General features: G+C 32.2%; 1 protein-coding gene across 1 annotated transcript in view; it reads left to right on the forward strand.

Moving 5' to 3' along the window:
* The window catches only part of LOC129229437 (uncharacterized), a 118,605-nt gene that overhangs the window by 87,358 nt on the left and 13,538 nt on the right, over positions 1-17,709 (forward strand). The window contains exons 7-9 of the mRNA XM_054863748.1: positions 7,114-7,165; positions 12,842-13,469; positions 14,570-14,686. Of these exons, the coding sequence (XP_054719723.1) occupies positions 7,114-7,165; positions 12,842-13,469; positions 14,570-14,686 (797 nt within the window). The remainder of the gene's footprint in view (positions 1-7,113; positions 7,166-12,841; positions 13,470-14,569; positions 14,687-17,709) is intronic.

A 17,709-nucleotide genomic window follows, 5' to 3' on the forward strand; every position in this document is an offset into this window, starting at 1 on the left:
GTATATATATATATATATATATATATATATATATATATATATATAAAGGGTGTCCCAAAATTAACGCAAGATTTGAATTTGCCGCCATTTTTGCAATAAATGGTTGGCAACCCTGAAAAAAGAACAATTTGACAGCTGAGAGTTTAGGGTAATCAAAAATGGAGCGTTATACGATACAATAACGTGCTTTCATTATTGAACAATTGTTTCAAAAATAATGAAAGTTGAGGCTGGTCAAGCAGTTACTGTTATTGGCGCTCGGTATCGCAACACGGTAATGCACAGGTGGTTGTGGGCTTGTTGACATAGACCTTTGAATTCAAATAACCCCATAAGAAGAAATTAAAAAATGTTAAATCACACAATCTAGGGTGCCAATTCTGATGACCGAAATGAGAGAGTACGCGACTAGGAAATGCCTTATGCAGTAGGGCTGGGCGATACATCGATACATCGCAAAACACCAGTGTCAAGCAATCATCGCCACGCCGGTGTTTATATTTACTGTTCTTCCGATACACCGCGATTCCCGGTGAAACGCGATGTATCACGATACATCGTGATGCGCCGCGATGTTTCCAATGGCATCAGAACGTCTGAGCGAACCATGATGCTTGAGAAAGACCGCGTTCGTTGAAACACCGCGATGCGTCGGAAGGAATAACGGCCTCATAATGATTCGGCGAGATTACGCTCGGGGCCTTCACGATTCTCCCCGGCTCGCTGATACACCGCGATGCGTCACGATCTCGGAAGAACTCAGGGTGAAGGAAAAGGAGGGTGGGACCGTGTCTTTGATCTTTCAGTTTCCCCGCTTCGTGGCTAAAGGAGGGGTGAAACGGCCGTCTCTGACGTCATCCTGGAAGCACTGACTTGCGTATTTCCATAGCTCAATACTGGTTTGCATCTTCAATTTTAATTTTTCTGCTCGCACTGTTTATCGCACGGGCTCCCTTTGCCCGTGCCCTGGGCATGACATTTCCAAGAAACAGGCCCCCTTTGTTTACTTCATCTGTCGGCTCTCGCTGATTGGGTTTAGCAACCTTTTCGTCAAGAATCCAACATTAGAAGGTGGGAGGGCAATGGGAGGGCAATTTTTCATACTTCATTTAAATTATTTTTCAAAAACTCTCCCAGTGCTTTGAAATAAATTCTTTAATTCTTAGTATTCCTTCCTATATTGTTTTCCCTTTTTCGTTCGGTGAGGGGGGGGGTGTAGTTTATAATGAATTTAAAACACAGAAGCAAAAATAAAATAACTAATGACTAAAATTAAGAGCAGCTGCAACATAGGTTTTGGTATAATTCGAAAAAAAGGGGTCAGACAGTGATAGGGGTGGACGGGCCCGCCGGCCGATGCGCCCTCAATGCACCTTCATTATTATTATTTTCTTTTTTGCACCCTCAAATTTGTGTGTGACTTCGTTTTTTTTTCATTAATTTCTTTTTTTTTGCACCCCTCCAATCCTGAGCCTCTTCTTTTTCTTTTTTTTTCTTGCTTCCTCAAACCTAAGCTCAGTTTTTCTTTCATCCCTTGAACCTGTGTACCTTCGGTTTATTTATTTTATTTTACTTAATTTTTTACGGACTAAAACCTGTGCGCTTTAGGGGTGTCCCCCCCATCTTAAACCTGTGGGCTTTCGAGGGTTTTTTTTTTTTTTTGAAACCTTTGGGAGTCAAGGTTGGTTCTATCTTGGGGAATCCTGTTCGCCCATGAATAGTTATGGATTTCAGAGTGGTTTTTTAAAAATTACCTATGAATTCAAAATGTTATGCATTTTTTTGTTATTTCATAATCAGTGATGTTTATTGAATGAAATTATTTAAGAATGTAAATTAATTGGAGATTAATAAAAGATATGCATATATTTGATGACTTGTGCATCTTTTAATTTCAATTTGTATTAATTCGTATCGCTTCATAATTATTTCCGTTTTATAGTTGCGTACCTGAGTGGTTATTCTTTTTTTTTTTTTTTTCGAGTTTAAAATCTTCTTATGAAACATACTTACCTGTACACAAGAAGCAAAATATTTAACAAAAATTGCTTAACATAAGTTCGAAATTTCTTCAATTGAGCATCAAGTCGAAAACATGAAAGGGTTGGCGGTGCATATCTTTGATGTTCAGTTTCGTATAACGCATATTTTTCCATCAAAGAGTTGCGCATATATTCTACAAATGCAATTATTTCAGTATATGTATTTATTGCAAGCTTATTTCATTTATTTGAATCATAAACATCAGTAATTACATAGTTGATCATACTTTGAATGTTCATCAGTGGTATCCATTTGAAAAGTCACAGCCAATAGTTCTTGGAAATATCAGTTTAAAGTAAAGGTTTGGTCTTAAAAATATTTCATCGGATAATTTTTTTTGGGGGGGGGGGGTTATTAAAGAAACGTTATGTATCAACCAGCTTCTGATATTCCGTACTTATTCCTCTATAGTTATTTTAATATTCTGCAAAAATAATATTTTAATATATGTATTTATTGCAGTCACTTATGTATACAGCTATTTGCATTTTGAATCAATATAGTAGTTACAAAATCTTTCCATTATACACGAGTAACAGTACTTGGGAAATATCTGCTTGTAATAACAGTAATTGCTTTAAAAATGCTTCATGAGATATTTAATTTTTTTCATAAAAGACGTATAAATGAAGTATTACCATGTGGTAATCAGTTTCTGAGTATTTGTATTTTTCCCAGGGCTGTGGAGTCGGAGTCGGAATCGAAGAGTCGGAGTCGGACTAATTTTGGGGTAAAGGAGTCGGAGTCGTTAGAAAACATGTCGACTCCGACTCCGACTCCGGGTTTTTTTTTTTGTCTTTCATTTTTACTGACTCTCATTGCATTTTTTAAAAACTGACTACTAGCAATTGGTTTGATTACATGTATAAAAAGTTACTAATGAAAAACAATAACTGCTACAATGGCAATCAGCTAGCTTGAGTGCTTATCGAACTTTCTGTAGCCGTCCCCTAGTTTGCTTGCTTTTTAACTTAACTAATATATAGCAACTGTCAGCAAACAGTTTTATCGCCTAACATTTTCAAGTAATCAATTTCAAATAAAAATAAAAATATAGTGTTTTGTTCGATCTCAGTTATAAAATAGTAAAAGGGACGTAACAATTTAGTAAGTCGGGGCCCGTACCTCAGATGGAAACTTTTGAGAGTGATCGACAAATTCAAATAAGTTCTTGCGCGAAAACACGAATACAAAAGATCCGATGAAATAATCTAATGTTTTTTTTCTTTATTAAGACTATTTCTATAAGTTTGGTTCTCACTAAAAAATTTGGAGCAAAATAAGTATAAATGATTTCTTGATTACAATACTAAATAATTGCAGTTAATCTTAAAATCTTCACATTAAGGTTAATTCTAAAGCAGCCAATAAAATTGAAATTAAAAATTTAGCGAAGAAGAAATATAGGTATAGTAAAAACTATTCGTATAAATCTGTATACCGCCGCATTTTGTGTAAAATTTGCTCCTGACTTATATGTGCCCTATTTTCGTTGAAATTTTATTGATGAAATATAATTTAAAATATAATCAGGAGAATTTTCAGAATTAAAGTATTTATACCTTTTATAAACTCTGAAATTAACTTTAGGTGTCACCTACCACATGAGTGTCACCCGGGGCAAACCACACCCTCTCAAGAACTTGGACTTAGAAAAAAAAAAGCTTTTTTCCTCTCAAATTACAGCTTTCAAAAATTGAAAACACACGATTTGATCAATATCTATTTGTTAAATATTAAAGGGGGCAAGGTAATCCTTTTCAATTTTTTTAAAGGAATTTTTAAGTCATTTCATTTTTTAACTCGTAACTGTTGGAAAATTTGATTTTTAAATTGAATTTCTAACGTTGTATGCATCTTGGGTTTACAAAAAAAATGCGAAATTTTCATAAAAAGGAATTAATATTTTAATCTCTGTTTAAAGGTTTCCCCCTTCTCCTGAAGGGAGAGAGGGAATTGAAAAATACACTTAAAAAAATCCGGAGTCGGAGTTGGAGTCGAAGTCGGGCATTTCAAAATCCAGGAGTCGGAGTCGGCCATTTTCCTTCCGACTTCGCAGCCCTGATTTTTCCCTCTATGTTGTTGTATATATTTTATAAATGTAAATATATAACTATTTTGAATTAATATAGTTGCTATATATTATTAAATTCAATCATTATTCATTGAAAAATTCGTTTTTTACTTCTTAGAATTAATATTAATTTATTATATTATTAACATTAATCATGATTCTTTCTCTCTTCTACAATTTTTTGAAGATAAACTTTAAAGTAAATGAATAACAGTAATTTCTCTTTCAAATCAGGAAAAGATTTTTTGTAGTAGTTTACGAATTTAATGACTCAAATAGATTACCATTTTCTTCTAATAAAATTATTTTAAGTTGTAGTCAAACTTGGTTTAGTTTCATAATAATTATCGTTTGAAATCACTCATGATCAAGTTTTGTTTTTCCATTTTATTCGAATTCAAAATAATTCTCGTAAAATATGGGTGAGACACTAGTATCAAAAAAGGTAAATTAAGACACGAAGACTTATTTTTTTTATTTTTTTCCAAATTATGCTTTTATGTCCAAAAATAGGAGCGAAGCAATGCCATTTCCTATTGAAATCGTCTTAAAGTGCTCCGCGAGTGCTTCCAGAGCTACGTCACCAATTTCATTCCCCCACAACCTGTTTCGGGAGATGGTCCAACCCTAGTCTCCTCTTCTAAAGACCCTGGGAAGAACTGCCTTCGCCGATACATCGCGGATGACTCGGTGAGACTACTCGCTGATACACCGCGATGCGTCACGATGCGTCGGAAGAACTGCCTTTGAGAATACATCGCGGCTTATGATGACTCGGCGACTGAAGTCGAAGCATCGCTTCTCGCAACCAATGGCGAAGCATCGTGATATTATGTCGATGGCAGGGCCGTAGACAGGGTGGGGACCGTCGGGGCAAATACCCCCCGAAATTCTAGGACACAAACTTTTTAGTCCTTCCCTTTTTTTAGTTTTTCCTTCTCCACTCAAAAGAAAAAAGAAAAGAAACAACCAAGACTCTGAATCCTCTAATCAAAACGTTTCCCCTTCACCTTGACCTTGCTACTTCTTTCTTTCAGTCAGACCCCTTCTCTGACTCCCCCCCCATACACAAAAAATGCGCAGTGGACTGGGGTCATTGTTTGAACTGGGGAATGTCTTCCAAAATATGAAATTAAAATGAATCTTCTGTGTTTTTATGTGGCTCATGCTTTTGCAGGCCTTGCGCCTTACCCCACCCCCTCCCCCTTCGTGGACACCCTTGATTTAATGAAAAGAAAATACATTGAAATATCGCGATGTTTACTGGCGATGTATCGCGATGTTAAAATCTGCAACATCGCCCAGCACTATCATGCAGTAATTGAAATGTTTCACTCTCTCTAGCTGTATGGTACAATAACACCCCATTTTTACTAACCCTAAACTCTCAACCGTCAAATTGTTCTTTTTTCATGGCTGTCAACAATTTATGGAAAAAATGGTGGCAAATTCAAATCTTGCGTTAATTTTGGGACACCTTTTATATATATATATATGTGTGTGTGTTTCCGTTAAAGTTTATAATGCAATTCTTTTATAGAATGCCTAGTTATTCCATGAAATAACTATATAGGTATTCTATAAATAAACTAGTGATAGACAATTAAAATGAAAAAGAAGCAATTTATTTAATTTATGCAGCGTATAAATGGTATTTATGGAAATGTGCCAAAAAATCATTTGTTACAACAAGGATTACTAAAATGACACTTGGAATTACAAAGAACATTATTTCTAGAACAAAGACATTTTTTGCTGACACACTGGGTTTTACACGAACATTTTGGGGATAACACAGGGGTGGAAGGTAAATGTATCTATCGTGCAAGATATATGATATAGATTATTGTACACTTCAACGGGCTGCGGATCGTTATTCTATGAAATAACTAGGTATTCTATGAAATAACGGATTTCATACTTTAATGATAATATATATATATATATATATATATATATATATATATATATATATATATATATATATATATATATATATATATATAGGCACACAAAAAAAACTGCCATCACTTACAAAAATTTATATTCTAAAGAATTTCTCAAGAAGTAAGAGAGCAATTGTTCTGTAACTTTTGTCACATGAAAGGTATGCTTCCGGCTGACATTTTCCAATAAAAATAAATTATCCACCTATTTAAGGAACCAGCAAGAAATTTATGAAACAAAAACTTTTTGATCATCCTTCATTGTAAATAGCTGTTAATAATCTGTAAATTTCAGCAATTAATTTACATACTTTGTTCAATAATGTTATACATTTTCATTTAAGTATCATTTACAATTTACGTAATTATAAGCATTTCTTTCAAAAATATCAATTTTGTTATCATGTTTTTTGCACCTAGAGTTCCGGTCAAACTTAAGCAAACTTTCAGAAAACTTGACAGCATACAAGAGAATCATTATATTAAAATTTGAAATAAAAATTTTGACAATTTGATGAAATATGAACATTTAAACAATTTATTTCTCATTGCATATGCATGAAAGATAGCAATTTATAACTTACAGCGTTTCATGGTCAAATAGATTTGATAGTTGAATAGTATCATGAAACATTAAAAAAAGAGATATTGCTGACCTAACAAGCCACATTTAATTTATTCTTGGATAGACCACGAAGTGTAAAGAAAGGTTCATAAATTTTCAACACTTGCCTGTAATTGTTCAGTGATTCATGATTAAAACCAGGGTATTTATGAATGATCCCTTACAATTTGTCACTTAACCAACAAAAATTGAAATTCCGCTCTGTAGGTCACTAACAGTAATGCAGTTTTTTCTCTGCCACTGTTTCGCTATATTATACTGGCCCCTCAAAGCAAAAGTAGGATATCTTACTGTTATTTTTGATATAAGATGTCTTAGATATTGCTCTGGGGCAAGACAGATGTATAGTAAATAGCATAGATAGAGAAGTTTTTATCACTTTGTGTTAATGCGGAGTCGTATTAAACATCTTCTTTTCCCCCTAGAAAAAGTTAGTACTGAAAATTCATCTGATAGGAATGAAGCACCAGTTTATATGTAAGTAACATTTTTAATTCAATATAATATTCAAAATTAGTGCATGAAACTGTGTTTAGAAACTAAGTTAAAGGATTTTCTTCTTTTATTGAGTTTATTTTGTATCGATAAATTAGTCCCTTTTTGTGCATGGGAAAATGTTTCTCCCGAATTTGACAGTATATCATATTTCTGTCCTGAGTGTAGTCTGTTGCCTCCAAAAAGATTAGGGATTGCAATACCGGACCAAAAAAGTAATACCAGTATTCAGTATTTTTTAAACGTAATACCGGAATACCCGTATTAATATCAGTATTCAGGGGTCGATCCAGCGCCAAATTGGGGCCGCTTTGCGGCCCCTTCACAAAATTCCGCATGGCAAAAGCGGCCCCATTCACAAAATTCCGCGCCGCAGAAGCGGCCCCATTCACAAAATTCCCCATCGCAAAAGCGGCCCCATTCACAATATTCCGCGTCGTAAAAGCAGCCCCTTCACAAAAATTTATAAAAAGGCAACCTTTTCACAATATTTTTTAACCGCAAATGTGTACGCATCTACGCGGGAGCCTCTTCCACCTTCCCCCATCTTATCTTTTTGCTTGCTGCATGAGGTGTTTTTGCTTGAGAGCGTCAGAAGGGGGACGGGAGAGGGAAAATTGTGATTGGTAGCTTGTTTTCAGGAAAATCTTAAATTTTACTTTGATTATGCAATATATATTTAGTATTAATTTGTGTTGAGTTTCAAAATCCAATTCTAAAATAACTTTACTTAAAATAAACATATTTACATGCTGTTTTTATATTTTTATTTGTTTTGAAGATCTTAATTTCCTTACATCGGCCATGGTAAACGAATTTTTCGCATTTTTGATGTTTACTGTACCTTGTTAAGAGGCAAACAAATAAAATTTCTTATATATTTATTAACATCATTAAATTGCAAAGTTTTAAACGAAATACCTACTCTGTAAGAACGTCAAAAGTCAAAAAATTAAACGCTGAATGCTGGTGCAGTATTATTTTGGGTTTTAATTACTTTTAAGTTTTTCAAACACATACATGGAATCTTTAATGAGTATTTCACTTCTGTGTTAAGAAATATGTGATATCTTTGAGTCTGTTTATATTGTATTTATTAGGAGTTATCACTACGTTCAGCAGCATGTGCAATTTTCATTGCTCTTAAAGTATTTGAGAGGGGCAAACAGGAAATCTGTTGTGAGACTTTCACCTTAAGAAAGTGTGCCTTGCATATGTATATTTGTAAAAAGCAATAAATGTAATGTATGTGTCAAATTACGAATAAAATGTTAAGGGTCTTACTTCCCCCCTCCCCCAGCGCATTTTCTCTTGACTGCTTTCATGTATTCTTCAAGAACTTGCAATCACCCCTGAAACCTGTCTAGGGCTTTTCTATAACGATACGACAGCTAAAAATGCTTTAATATAATCTTTTCCAAGAAAAAAATCACGAGGTCTTTTTTACAAAAGCAAAGAAAATTCACAAAAATATTTTGCTTTTTCACAAAAATAACGAAATTTCACAAAAATATTTTGCCTTTTCACAAAATGGGGACCCAAAAAATAAAACCTGGATCGACCCCTGGTATTAGAAAGAACATGATATTTCGTTGCCATATTTTATTATTTTGTGCAAAAAGGTCATTATTTACTTATTGGGAACAAATATAAAACGAAGGAACAAATATAATAAAAAATCAGTAATATAAACATAATGCATCTATTTACTTGTCAGTAAGGTTGAAACTCATTTTTGGGAAAAAATTTCCTGCACTTGAAAATATTCTTTCTGAATTCATTCATGCCGATGGTACTGTTAATAATTCGCGATACTGTAGTTGCATGAAAGTCCTTCATCTTCAAATATTTTGGTCTTAACCTTTCGAGCGACAATTCTTCTCCAGAATAAAAATCATCTTCAACGATTTCCTCTTGGTCAGAAGAGGTTTGTGTTTGCCTTTTATTAACACCTCGGTTTGAAATTCACAATAAATTTCATCTTGTGAGTTTTTTTCTTTATGTTTGTTTTTGTATTTTTTGTTTCTGAAATTCTTTACAATTATGTAAATTTCTGAAAATATGCTCCAACTGATTATGCCTTACTTCTTTGCAAATGTTCAAGGTATTTTTAATATTATCTTGCTTGTAGGGGTGGGCACAGAAATTTTGAGGCATGTCACAAATGACTTTTACGGGGCCCTCCTTATTGTTTAACCCTAAGTCCGTACATATATTTCACCTCTCATTTTAAAAATCTTCGGAACCCATTTAGGTTTGTGCCCGTACCAGCATGTCCCCCCCCCCCCCCCCGTGCACTCCCCTGCTTGCTTAGTATAAATCAGAACAGCACACTAATATCTGTGACAACAAATTACTGTTTCTTATACCAAAGAACTTATGGAAAAATTTCTATCAAAATTCTTAACAGTTGAGACAAATCATTTTAAAAATGTCATAAAGAATTGCCGCAATTGATGGTTGGAATAAATTGTTCATTGCGCAAATACATTTGTAAAAGCACTTAAAACTAGTTTTCACTCTAGAGGGCAAGTCAAGGAAATGGAGAAAACAAAAACATGGTTCACGTAAATTCACGAAAGCGCGATTCATCAAACCACTCGGTGATGAAAATATCATTTTGTAATCTTTCCTCAATTATTGTTAATTGATATTCTATAAATTCGTGCTTTTGAAGCCAAATTTTTACTTTAATAGATTGATTTTCGAACTGTCTCATCGAAAAAAACAATTTATATATTTAAAATAACAGTAAATATCTAATTAGTTAAATTAAAAACTTTATTATTTTTTGCTAATACCGAAAATACCGGTATTCTACCACATCAAATACCGGTATTACAAAATTGCAAAATAGCTCCAAATACTGGTATTCGGTATACCAGTATTGCAATCCCTAAAATAGATGCTCTTTTTTTCTGGTTGTTAGATTTTTGACCTTATACTGCAGTTTAAAGTGATCTTATATAGTATGTGAAATTTTTAGTCGACTATTAAAGTTGGTCGTACAGATATTGTTTTCAGGTAGTGCACTTAAATTGCACTGTAGGAGTTAGTTGCAGTAAAAGTTTTTAAGACTTTAATAGATTATTTTTTCCATCCTTGTTTGAATCTTCATGTACCATGAATACACAAAATCGTCTAAGTATACTTTAACCTGAAAGAAATAAAGTTCATGCTTTAATATTTATGTAATGATTGAACTAAACGTATATGTTTATAATGACTGTCAATTTTATCAATGAATTGCACTACTAAGTGACATGTATTATTTTGTTTTAACTTTGTCTTCAAATTTTCAAAAAAAAAAAAGATATTGGGAGTTTTTAAAATTCCGGTTTGGAAATATACTAAAATTTCAAATCACTAAATTGGTGAACACCCTGTTTTATCAGTATTGCATAAGCAAAAAGCCACACCTGTGTTAATAATGCAGGGTGTGTTTGTGATGTGGGGAAATTTTCGAAAATCCCAAAACAATTTTGTTTCCGTTTCCGAAAATTTTGGGATGTTAACACATTTTAAAACTGAAAAATTATTATTAAAAAAAAAAAAAAAAAACAAACTTTTAAGATATTTTTTTCAGTGATTTTTGTAAACGTATTTGAAGAGTTTTTAGGGGGGGGGGTCAAGCTTCCGCATAGCTACCAAAAATTTCACACTGTCTTAGGAAAATTTTACTTGAGTCCACTTGTAGGGTATCAGGTAGCCTATACCGTGTTGATTATCAGATAAAGAATGAATTAAAACATGTGGAAAGTCTAATCAAAGCATAAACTAAACAGCAAAACATCAAACTCAATCTTAGTTTGGTTTCAGTAATGGATGATGGCCTATTACTATAATGATTGAACAATAAATATCCCAAAAATGGGCTATCACTTTACAAGCACTATTTTATTATTTAACAAACACCACTTTCAGGTTGTTTAAATTTTTATGAAATACTAGCAAAAATACCCGGCGTTGCCTGGGTCAGTAATAATTATTAGAAAAAATCGTTACTTGCTTTTGTTTTCTGTTTTAAGTAAAATAATTTAAAACACATCTTTTTGACGTGATTAAAAATCGAGTTTCTTCCTTACCCATAAAACTAAAATAGCAATAAGTATAAAAACAAAGTAGTATTGATTTAGAAACGAAAGCACTATATTTAAGCATATACAAATTTAAAAAACATGAAATTAATCTTCTCATGTTTAAAAAGATTAATCTGTTGATACTTTTTTTTTAACATGGAGTCTAAAACCTTCTCTGTATGGCTAATGAAGTACGAAGTGATTAAAAAAAAGTAGCTGCGCTCGTAATCCCCTCATACTTGCTTTAGTTATTTCGGGAAATTTCAATCATTGTGGCTCTTGGTGCGATTTTACCGAATTTGCGAAAGTCGTTTCGAGGTACCTTCGATGATGCTCCCCCATTCTTTCCTTACTTTGTAAAACGATATGATATTAATTTTCGTTACAGAGATATCGTCGCCAGATGCTGAGATATTTTTGCTCACCATAAAATGGCGCTAAACAGTTTCATCCGAAATGTTACCAAAATAAGTAATAAAATTTGGTGATTGTTTGAAATTGTGCAAAAAGGAAAATTAATGGAAGTTTTTGTGCTGTTTATGGATTTCCCTAATTTAGTTGCTGGATTATTTAACACAGTAAAAAAAGTCTTTTGAAAATTCTTTGATTGGCGATATTTTGTTTACATGGTGAAAGCTGAGAAACATTATGACGTAGTCTTCGGCTTCAAAAACAGCAACGTTGAAAAAACTGCCAAATGCATCAGCTACGGAAATCTTTCTGCAAAAATTTTGGCGATCTGCTGGTTGTTTGGATAATGAGTAAGTGTTCAATTAGCATAAATATTAATAAAAACCATTAATTACTTTAAAGTTCCGTTTAAATGGAAAATCATCAGCCAAATCATGTATTATTTGCCAATCTTGTGCAAAAATCTTACTTCAAGATTTGACTTGAGAAAAGCCTTGAACAATCACGAAAAGCAAAGAAAGTCAACAATACAACAATTGTCGCTATCGACAGGGAGTTGAGATGATACACTAAATACTGTATTGAGTTGAGGAAAGCCTTCGAACATGGATCTAAAAAGCTCATAACTCGTTTTTTATTCTACTTAGAAATTTCGAACAGGTGCCATCTTCAGCAGAAAAATCAGAGCTTTCGATGGACATATAATGTAAATATGTGCAAGTATTTTTTCATCCCAATATTAGAGAATTTATACAAAAATTGTGTTTTATTGCCCCCCTAAGGGGGTTTTGCCCTCCATAACGGGACGAAAACTACCCTATGTGTTATTCTGATGCATAAGCTATATTATTGTAAAGTTTCATCAAAATCCGTTCAGTAGTTTTTGCGTGAAAGAGTAACAAACATCCATACATCCATCCATACATCCATACAGACAAACTTTCGCATATATAATATTAGTAAGATATATAAAAATACATTTGAAAAAAATTGTTTCAACTAATCTCCTAATATTTCAACTGTTAATCCATTGCTGTTGTGCATATATATATATGCACCAATCAAAGCAAGGGACCTATTATATGTCTATTGCCTGTTATTGTTGCATTTAGCTTAGTAATATATTTTTTTTCAACTAATTTTGTTTCTTTTGTACTCTGATTTTCAGACCTATTGGTTTTGAGGCTTTATCGCCAAGTCATGAGATGGATACATCAAGCTTCGCGTTGGAACCACAGCCGAAAGAAACAAAGCCTTTGATCGAGAAAAATGCTTCTTCTATGTGTAACAAACAGGATGATGGTGCTGCAGAAACATCTAAGAATGCACCATTGTATGTTTCTCCAGTACCTGATAGCATAGTGCCTTATTTAGATGACAGTTCAAATGACTCAAGCTCAAATGTCTATGCTAAAGTTTCTAGTGCAGGGGACTTCTTGGAAAAAGAACGTAGAAATAAAATTTCTAGTCCAGTATTTATGACCCCTTCAGTTGATAAACACCAGAATATGGAACATGAAAAGGATGTTGCAAATGAATCCTCAACTAAACGATCTTTTTCAAGTTTTCAATCTTTTGATGATGGGTTTCAAAAAATTATAAAACAGCTCTCGGATAAAGATGTACATTCAAGTACACTTAAAAAATCTCCAACCAAGATGGAAAGTGATGAAGTTATAGAGAAATGTAAAGACGAAGTACTCAGTGAAAAAGGCAGTGTCAAAATTAATGATATCATATCTGAAGATGATGTTTCTAAACACGAGCTGTTTAATCCACTTATGCTAGAGAATTTGGTAAGAATACTATTATTTAAGATGATTAATTGGTTAAACTTAGATAATGAAATACTAAAATTTATATTGTTGCATTGTAAATACAGTTGACACTTAGTACTGAAATATGTTTTTATGTTCTACTTTTCTGATTTTCTCCCCCCCCCCTCTTTTCTTTTTACTTCAGCAATGCATTGGTTTATTTTATGCTTAATAAGAGAAAATATGAAGTTTTTCTGAAAATTGGTCTTTTGAAATTTGTGCAAAACACCACATACAATGAAAGAATGTTTTAGAAACTCAACTGTACCACATTTTGTTTTTTGAAAATTGTGTAGGATGTAGCAGACAGGAAAACCTTCCATCTCCTTAAATAATTAAGTGAAGTCTTGCAGACGTTAATGCATTTGTGAGTTCAAAAGAACTTCAACTCTTGATTTCTAATTCCGTGAATAATTTAATTTTACAAAAATACCTATAAGATATTGTGGAGAAAAAAGCGCCATCATCTATAATGATTTTGCAAGGTAAATAAATGTATAAAAATGTTTGTATTTCTGCAACTTTCTGTTTTTAATCTAACACGATCTTCTGTATTAGTAATAATAATATTCCACTTCATTAGCATGAAACAAAGCATACAATGAAAAAATGTTTTGGATTCTCAACTGTACCACATTTTGATCTCTTAAAAATTGTACATAAGCACAAAAAACTGAAAAAAAAATATTTCAAAAACTCAACTGTACCACATTTTGGTCTTTTGAAAATTGTGTAAAACAATGCACCGAATGAAAAAATGTTTTCGAAACTCAACTGTGTACTGTGTTATTTGATTTTTAACCAAATAGATTTGGTACTAAATTTTCTTCACTGGTACTAAATTTTCTTTTCTGAATTAGGATAAGCATGTAATCTTTGTATTTGATTAGGATTTTTTTTTTTTTTACCTTTTATTTTTACTTATTGATTTACTTTTTATGTATCTATTTTTGAATGTCTTGTAAAGCTTGATTATAGAGAGATAGCAGAAGACCTTGAAACAGAAACATGATTTGTATTAATTGCCACATTATTATTTTATTTGTATAACAATTTCTAATCTTTGCTTATGTTTACAGTCAAAATGTGTGATATCAACTGATGAAGAAGCTGCTGTAGCTTTGGAGACTATCAACATCTTAATGAAACTGCTACTTCGGTATAAGTTACAACCTATTCCCATAGATTCTTTAGAGGTATGTTTTTTGATTAAAATAATTATTTTTCTTACAGAAATATATTTTTTCCTTTAAAGATACTAAGGTAAGTACAGAATATTTTACACTTATCATTTATGAAATGCGTATAGTGTTATTTTCAAATTGTTTATAATTTATGTAAGTTTTATTAGTGTATGTATTTTCATGAATGATTTCTGAACTAAAACTTGATTCAATAAGTAATTTTACATGTATTGTATTTATTTAATCACACAAGGTTTATCATTTGTTGTAATAGTGCTGAACAGCATTTTATTGTTTTCTTTGCATAAATGTTTTCATCATGTCGTCCTAACGAGATAGTCATGTTTTCGAAGGAAGTTTTTTTTATTTGCATTAAACCTTGAATGTCCTATGAATTTGCAAATAACATGATTTCAAAGGAAGATAATTTATTTAAATTTTCGATTCCATAGTCCAAGATCGATTTTGAACATTGTTGTAGGAAATCCGTTTGTAGTTGGGCTCTTTGTTTGGAAACTTTCAATGACTCACTTAAGCTATGGGTACTTGTTGCAGTAATGGACGAAATTAATGAGTTAATTATGTACACAGAGAAATGATGTTTATTTATCATATCTTTGAGTCTTCATGTAACCTTCCCGCGCAAAGTTTCTTACTGTGGTGGTTACTTGAAAATGTATGAATGCAGAAATGTTTTATTGTGTGTCCATTGTGCAAAAAGGAGGGTGTTTGTGTGAAAGTAACTGATTGTAAACTGATTTCATCTTACAATAAATGTGTTTTCTGTATTTATTTTTTTTTAATCTGTTTTGTTAGATTAGTTTTCTGTGTTAATGAGTGGTTTTAATTTTTTTAAATTGAAAAAAGCATAATAATTTCTAGAAATCTAATTAAAATTGTTAATCTTATTTTACAAAAAAAAAAAAAAAAAAAAGAAAAAGAAAAAAAGAATTTGCCATGAAATGATTTCATTAAAGTTTTCAAACCCATTTTCATAGTATAAAGCTGGGGTTAAAAAAGGGATGCTGTGGCACCCTAGGGTGCTACAGAGAATCTAGGGATGCTGCAAGGTGTCCATCTTTATCTATATATGTATGCATAAAAAAAGATAGACTAGGGTGCCATCAGAAAGTTCTAACTCATCAAAGGGTGCCACGACTCAGAAAGGTTTGGCAACCCCTGGTATAAGGGATAAAGTAATTCAAAAGTATGCCTTTAAAATTTCAAAAAATAATTCTTTTTATTCGTTGGAAAAGATATTTATTAATTTGAGGTGATTAAATGAAAAGTATTAGTAAGTTTTTTTTTTTTTTGAAATCCACTTTTTTTACTGGGTATGACAATCTGATTATCAAGCATAATAAGATTAGATATTCTTTTTTGTGCAATTTATTATTTTTGAAAATGTGTACAATAATTATTATTTATTTGGAAGATTTTTGCCATTGCTCAAATTATTTCCACTCTTTTCCATCTTTAAATTTTAAAAGTAGTGCAAAAATGTTGAAACTTTTTTTGCATGAAGATAAATGCGTGAGGTAAGTTTGTACTACATTTTCATTTTTTCTCTTTGATATACGTGTATATTTGTAAATGTTAAAAAATCTCAAAACGGAATTCCCCAAAATGCTGGAATTGTTCAATTACTGAGATGGATTGTACTTATGTTGTTGTGATGGTTTTCTTAAATAGTCTTTTTAATTAAAGCTAAATGTTATAGTGTATATGGAATATAGAACTTAAATTTTTAGCTATGATACATATTTCAGTTCATTAGTGGAAAAACTCCACTATGGTCCGATTTAAAATTAAATGGCAGAAACTCTAATCAGAATATTTACTACACGATTAATTAAAAGCAATTGTGAAAGTGCAAAAACAAAAGTGACAACCAGCAAAAGGCTCTGGTTCCGGCTGATCTTGGTTAATTTATCAAACCTCAGTGAATATTAATGTTTTCCTCTTGAGGAACCCTATCAACGCCACACTTAATGCTATCTACTCCCCCCCACCCCCCGCTCATTCCATGCAAAAATTGAACCTACTAACATCCATCCTTTTGATAAATTTAAACAGAATCATTCCTCTCTGATGCTTGCTGGTATATTAACTCTCTTAAGTCTGATTTCATAATCAAAATTTTTTCCGTCTTGAACATATCACCAAACTTGCACCCATGGCAGAGAGCTATAGAAGTAACAGGGTTTGTACGGGTCATGGAAATCCTGGAAAGTCATGGAAAGAAAATAAGCAAATTTCAGACCTGGAAAAGTCATGGAAAATTGAAATTTTCAGTCTAAGTAATGGAAATTTATTTTCAGTCATGGAAAAATGTTCTGGGAAAAAGTAACAATAGCTAAAGAGCATTAGAAATCTTGAGTGATTTAGTATTGCACCATGAAAACTTATTTAAACTGGAAAATTGAATGATCTCAAAAAACACATTGCATCCAAGTTCCTTTCCATCACTCCTAAATCTTTATTTTAAAATTTATCAGAGTTTATCTCAATTTGTTGAAGGTTTTGGACAATCTTGAGTCTTGCGATAAAACACAGAAGAAGGGGAATTCTAATGCTCAAAAACAGTAGTTTCCAATATACGGCCCGCAAAACTAATCCATGCGACCCACTGGTACGTTCAGTGTCATTATTCAAACATGTTCTGGAATTTCTGAACCTATTAATTTATATGTATTTGAAAATGTACAAATATGTAAACAAGTACATTTAAATCAAAAGATTTATTTACTATGAAATGTTTTTTTATATTTTTTTAAAAATAAATATCTGGTTTAGAAACATGAATTTACTAAAGAATGTGGATTTATTTAAAAGAACCTAAAAATTGTCAAGTTGACACTAAAAGGCAACTTTTGAAGCAAATTTATTGAAACTTAGCAATGATTCATTCAACCTTTTCCCCAGTCATTATCATTCTGCCTGTTTATAAAAAAATAGTCGACATTTAAACATTCACTGTAGTTTTACTTAACTTAGACTTATATGATGAAAACAGATAAGAATTATTCAGTTTT

This window comes from Uloborus diversus, chromosome 1 (genome assembly GCF_026930045.1).
Source record: "Uloborus diversus isolate 005 chromosome 1, Udiv.v.3.1, whole genome shotgun sequence".
In the NCBI taxonomy this organism is placed as follows: domain Eukaryota; kingdom Metazoa; phylum Arthropoda; class Arachnida; order Araneae; family Uloboridae; genus Uloborus; species Uloborus diversus.